Genomic DNA, 5,069 nt, shown 5'->3' with positions numbered 1-5,069 from the left:
TGTCCATGATTGATTATTTATATTTATATATTAGTCACTCATTATAAAAAGACGATCATGGCCAAATAATTGTATGTGGGCTCTTTCAAAAAGGGGATAAGCTCATGACCCGGAAAAAAAAAAGGAGATAGGCTGGATTGGAAGATGCGCCTTAAAATTTGTAATTCCTTAATAAATCCATAGTAGAACGTTGAATTATTGAATAGTATAGTTAGAGTTTAAATTGAAGTGGCAATACAGAAAGATAATAGATAGATGTTTATAGACTATAGTTGTGGATTGGCATAAAGATATAAAGCATGGGCATGATAAGTACAGATCCACCACTTCTATAGCATATGAAAATGAAAAGAAGAAATGATTTAAAGATAGTTTGTGTGTCAGGGATCCACATTCCACAATATAAAATGTGTGGTGATTTTATAGATTGGTTTTATGTGTCAGCAACACATGTCTGTGTTGCAACTTGGTTGAACAAGATCAAAGTGGGCGCAATCTAACACAGTATGATATATGTACGGACGATTTGTATTATTCATGGGACCAACTGTAGGTTAAATCTGTGGCAAGTTATGACATTCACCAAGTTACAATTATGGAGGAAGTTGCTAATATCTTATTACATGAAGTAGGAGACATCTTAATAAGAGAAGTGGCAAATGCTTTTCCAATAGTTGAAATAGGAAAACCATCGGAGTAGTGCCTCCAAAATTGTGTGACTTGGCTTCCAACAAAAAAGGTTAGAAAAACATAAAGGGCCAAATTTATGTTTTGATGTCATGCTACATGCCTACAGCCTAAGTTTGTAAGGATTGTACTTGGAATCCATAGTTGAAATTATTCTACTCATTCAACATTTCTTAATATGACAAAGTTCCAGCAATGTAGTAATGAAAAAGGACCAAAAATGTTAGCGATCTTCTTGGGAAATTGAGTTATCATAACATAAAAAGTGCACATATTAACAGAAATAAGTGCTATTTTCATTCTATTTTGCGTCTATTCATATTAATAAAAAAGAGTACACCGTAATGGAGATATCGGATAATCTTTTATCTAATATGTGATTTCAGATTAATCTTCTAATTTTGGCTACATGCAGATGCATGTTACACCAAGCTAAACTAAGGTACTAGGAACCAAATTTAGCACCAATAATCTAAAACAGAAACTCAAACGGAGAAAAAAGAAAGAAAGAATAATAAAGATTACATTGGAATGTTTCCACATGATTGGTTAAGCAGGAACCCAAGGAGAGAGCGCATGGAGAATTCTCCCTTTCCATCCTTGTAAGACCCATTTTCCGTCTTCATCCACTACAAAATCTTTGTGATATTCCTTCTTCACCATTCCTTTGACTCTATTTAACAGTTCTGGTGCAATTGCAAGTTGCTTGAACCCTGCTCTTCTGTTCCTAACTTGCCACTGCTTATAGGTCTCTGGCCTTTCTACTCTTTCAGCCCCTTCACATGCTATGACATTGATGGCATCCCTTCCAAACAACCCCTGCTCAAACATCAGCCTATGTGGATTGTCGCGTGGCACAGTGGCCTCAAACATGTCAAACAATGCCGAGAAGTGGAAGAGCGCCTCCCTGAAACGAGTCAAGAAAAATGGGGCATTGTAAGTGCCATTGATCACACCATGGATAAAGATGTTTGGATTTATCCTCCTGATCAACCTTAATACGGCATCCCTTGGACAGTTCGCGGTCACAGTCTCATCAGACAGGTTCTTCAATCTGTATAGACAGTTAACCACGGTCACTTCATTCCTATCGATATTGAGATCTTCGAGTTGTATGGTTTCCCACTTCTGTGCAAGGCAATTGTACTCAAATGGGACCCCAAACCTCTTGCAATAGTTTTTCAAGCGTCGCCCGGTCTCCTCAACCCTTTCTGCAGGCCTGAATCCAGGCTGAGGAAGATCAATTCCAGTGATCCGAAGCCTAGGAGGCCCTCCAGGTCTCTCTGAAAGGCGCTGGATGAGGCAAGGCCACTGGAAACCATAGAAAATCCCAAAGTCAATAATGTGAAGACTGCTTTCATTCTGTGCTAGCTTCAGAATAGTCCTATTAGCCAAGAAATTTGACATCCTTTGAAATGGGATGGCTGTGATGTAAACTTTGTATGCCTTTAACATATCTGCAGCAGATGCTGACTGAAGGAGGATATACTTGGGTGTCCCGGCAGCTAACCTCGACTCAAGGCCATCGGCGAAGTACTTAGCCAAACGCTGCAACCCATCGCCAGAAGCCGGAGAGTTCTGCCTTATCTGCTTGAGTATCTCATTCGCACTCCTCTGATCATAGCTTGCCACAGCTTGTGCACATTGAGTTAGGAGACTCCATAAATCAACTGTTGTACTTATGGTGCCCCCTTTGTTGGTAGCTCCACCCTTGTTCGCACCTTTCTTCGAACGGCTTGCCTTCACATTAGATCCACCCGAGTCGGATTCGCGGTCGCCACAAAAAATGGCAGGACTCTTGCCATCCTGACAAAGCAGCACTGCATCAAACATCTCCAATGGCTCCGACTCATCGGCATACACAGCTGAGAGCTTGTTTCCTCTCTCCCCTTCTTGTGTGGCATCATCCACATGATGGCTCCTCTTTTCCCTTGATCTACCACTACCTCCTCCAGTAATTGGTGGCAGCATATCTGGAATTATGTTGTGCAAGGTTCCATTTTGAAAATAGACAGAACCATGCGAATCCCTAATTTGAGAATTACCTAACCCTAAAACCTCATAGGAGTTCTTTATTTCTGGGGACTCAATCAGAGTGTTTTGAAGGAATTTGGACTCAAAATCACCCCATCCATTGAACCAATCAGACTCGCATGAATTTTCACTAGTGTTGTAGCTGCTACTATTGCTCTCAGAGCTAGTTGTTCTACCAAAATTACTATCATCAGGATCATGGCAATCATCCCCAAAACCACCATAGATCTTTGACGGCGACGAAGGGTAGCTGCGGCCGATGGCGTCGTAGAACCCCTTCTCGGCAGCCTGGAGCTTCAAACAATCATGCAACATACAGGGCTTTTGCTGCAAATCATCTTCCTCATCCAACAGAATCTCACTTATGTATCTGAGAATAGGGTTTGAGTGCTTAGTACTCTCTGCGTGTGATTCTCCATTATTTGTGCCATCAGGATCATCACTAGTAGGAGATTCTGCATGATTTGAAGATGAATCTTCAAACTTGAACACATTTTCAGGGTTCTGATGATTATTACTATTGGAGAACACCGACATAGGACCATTCTCATATACGAAACCAGCATAATTCTCCGTACGAGAATCTGCAGAGATCATGATTGCTTCCAAACACAAGAACTGAATCCCAAGGATAGAGCATGAACAAGAAAGGGTAATTAATTAGGAATAGAGAAGAAACAAAAAGACTATATATGATTGATTGTGTTGTGTACCTGGGAAAAAAAATTAGAGACAGAATCAAACTGAAAGAGTGAGAGAGTAATAGCAGATTAGCAATGAGTTTAGTTGGCGAATGGTTAATAGGGGTTATAAACCGGTTATGTGATTTTACTATTATAACCTTCATTTCTGTCTACTGAACCACTGAACCTTCCAGGAAGGGATTGGATTGGAGACCAGATGAACCAGTCACTCTCCATATATATTTTTTTAATAATAAATAAATATTACATTTTTTTAATTCACGTGTTTATCTTTAAAAAAAATAAAAGACAAATACAAAGACGTAAATACATTTGTTATTAAAATTAATTTTACATCTAATAAAAAAAAAGTAGTTGTTAGTGATGAAGACGGCTCATTTTTTTGGATATGCAAATTCTGTGTGTGTTGTGCATGGGTATGGAGGTGGGTAGTGTTAAATATGAATATGGAATAATTTTTTTTGAACTATAAAGTGAATAAATTGGACTTTGTTAAAAAAATTATAAACATAAATCGGAGAAAAATCGGAGGGTCTGATTTATACTTTTAAATTTTTTTTTTATTTTGAAAACAAAAATCAGATGGTTCGATTTTATTATTAAATTGTTTTTAATTGTTTAAAATATAAATCAGACGGTCTGATTTGTGTAATGCAATTTTTTTTAATTTTTTAAGAGGGTCCGATTTGCTCTTGACACCACAACTGCGTAAAACATCTATACACTCCATAACTATGTCCTACACCAGAAATATATTAACAAATTATAGTTCAAATAGTATAATTTTTTTATACTAATCTATAAATTACGAGTTTAAATCTCACTCTTAATTTAAAAAGAAAAAAAAAAGACAACGGAGATATTAAACTTCTAATTAAATAAATTGATAAAGGTCTCATAAACCTTTTTAATTAAAAAACTAACTAATAAAAAATGTCATATTATATTTAGAACTGAATGGTTTTTTTTTTTTATAAAAGATAGAAGATTCGAACTCGCAACCTCTTAATTGAATATGAAGAGACTATGCCATTTGAACTATAATTGATTGACAACCGAATGGTCTTAATCACTTCAACCAATAAAAAGTTATAGCTTGGGGAAGAAGCCAAAAATGTCTCACATTTATAGAGAAAAGTTATTTATTTAGACTCTATAGCTATATCTAACACATATAGTGTTAATTGGCGGGCTAATTATAAGTGAGTGTAATCAATGTAAGGTAGCAGGATAATTTAGCAGTTGTTATATTATTGGTCCCCAATATAATCCATGAATTATTAGTGAGTCAAGGATGGCTGGGTAGTAGTCAAAAGCACACGGATGCAGCAGAGTCATGAAAGCAAAATAAAGCGGTGCCTCTTTGACCCTCAAGTCTTTGACCATATCATAGACTATATTACTAATAAATTTTCTTCAATGTCGAATCAAATGTGAACACACTTCCATGCAGGAATCACTATTTTGCATCATATATGGGGAAATATTAAATATATACCATATTGTCCCATAATTCCACACACACCACCATATTATGTTTGAGTAATTGACTTGGCAATGCAAGTTGCCATGACGAACATCATATCATACTAGAAAAAGGGAATAAGGTAATATTTATTATTCAACTTTTTCAATGTTCTATAT

The 5,069-nt window shown here is 36.8% G+C and overlaps 1 protein-coding gene across 2 annotated transcripts; it reads right to left on the bottom strand.

Annotated features, from left to right (window-relative positions):
* LOC107629089 (scarecrow-like protein 30) lies at nucleotides 962-3,591 on the bottom strand. Of its 2 annotated transcripts, none has more exons than XM_016331784.2 (2): nucleotides 3,435-3,591; nucleotides 962-3,339 (listed from the first exon to the last, which is right to left on the bottom strand). In XM_016331784.2, exon 2 carries the CDS (start codon nucleotides 3,316-3,318, stop codon nucleotides 1,237-1,239), a length of 2,082 nt encoding a protein of 693 aa, XP_016187270.1. In that variant the 5' UTR covers nucleotides 3,319-3,339; nucleotides 3,435-3,591; the 3' UTR covers nucleotides 962-1,236. The 2 variants fall into 2 exon arrangements, with proteins under 2 accessions (XP_016187270.1, XP_020973503.1); XM_021117844.1 differs by having other exon boundaries at nucleotides 962-1,594; nucleotides 1,682-3,583.

This window comes from Arachis ipaensis, chromosome B03 (genome assembly GCF_000816755.2).
Source record: "Arachis ipaensis cultivar K30076 chromosome B03, Araip1.1, whole genome shotgun sequence".
Lineage (NCBI taxonomy): Eukaryota > Viridiplantae > Streptophyta > Magnoliopsida > Fabales > Fabaceae > Arachis > Arachis ipaensis.
Note: the sequence above shows the minus strand (reverse complement) of the source record. Positions and strands in the feature narration are given on the sequence as shown.

Excerpts from the sequence above, each read along its gene's own strand:
- LOC107629089 (XM_016331784.2), bottom strand. The coding sequence starts at position 3,318 with ATGATCTCTGCAGATTCTCGTACGGAGAATTATGCTGGTTTCGTATAT.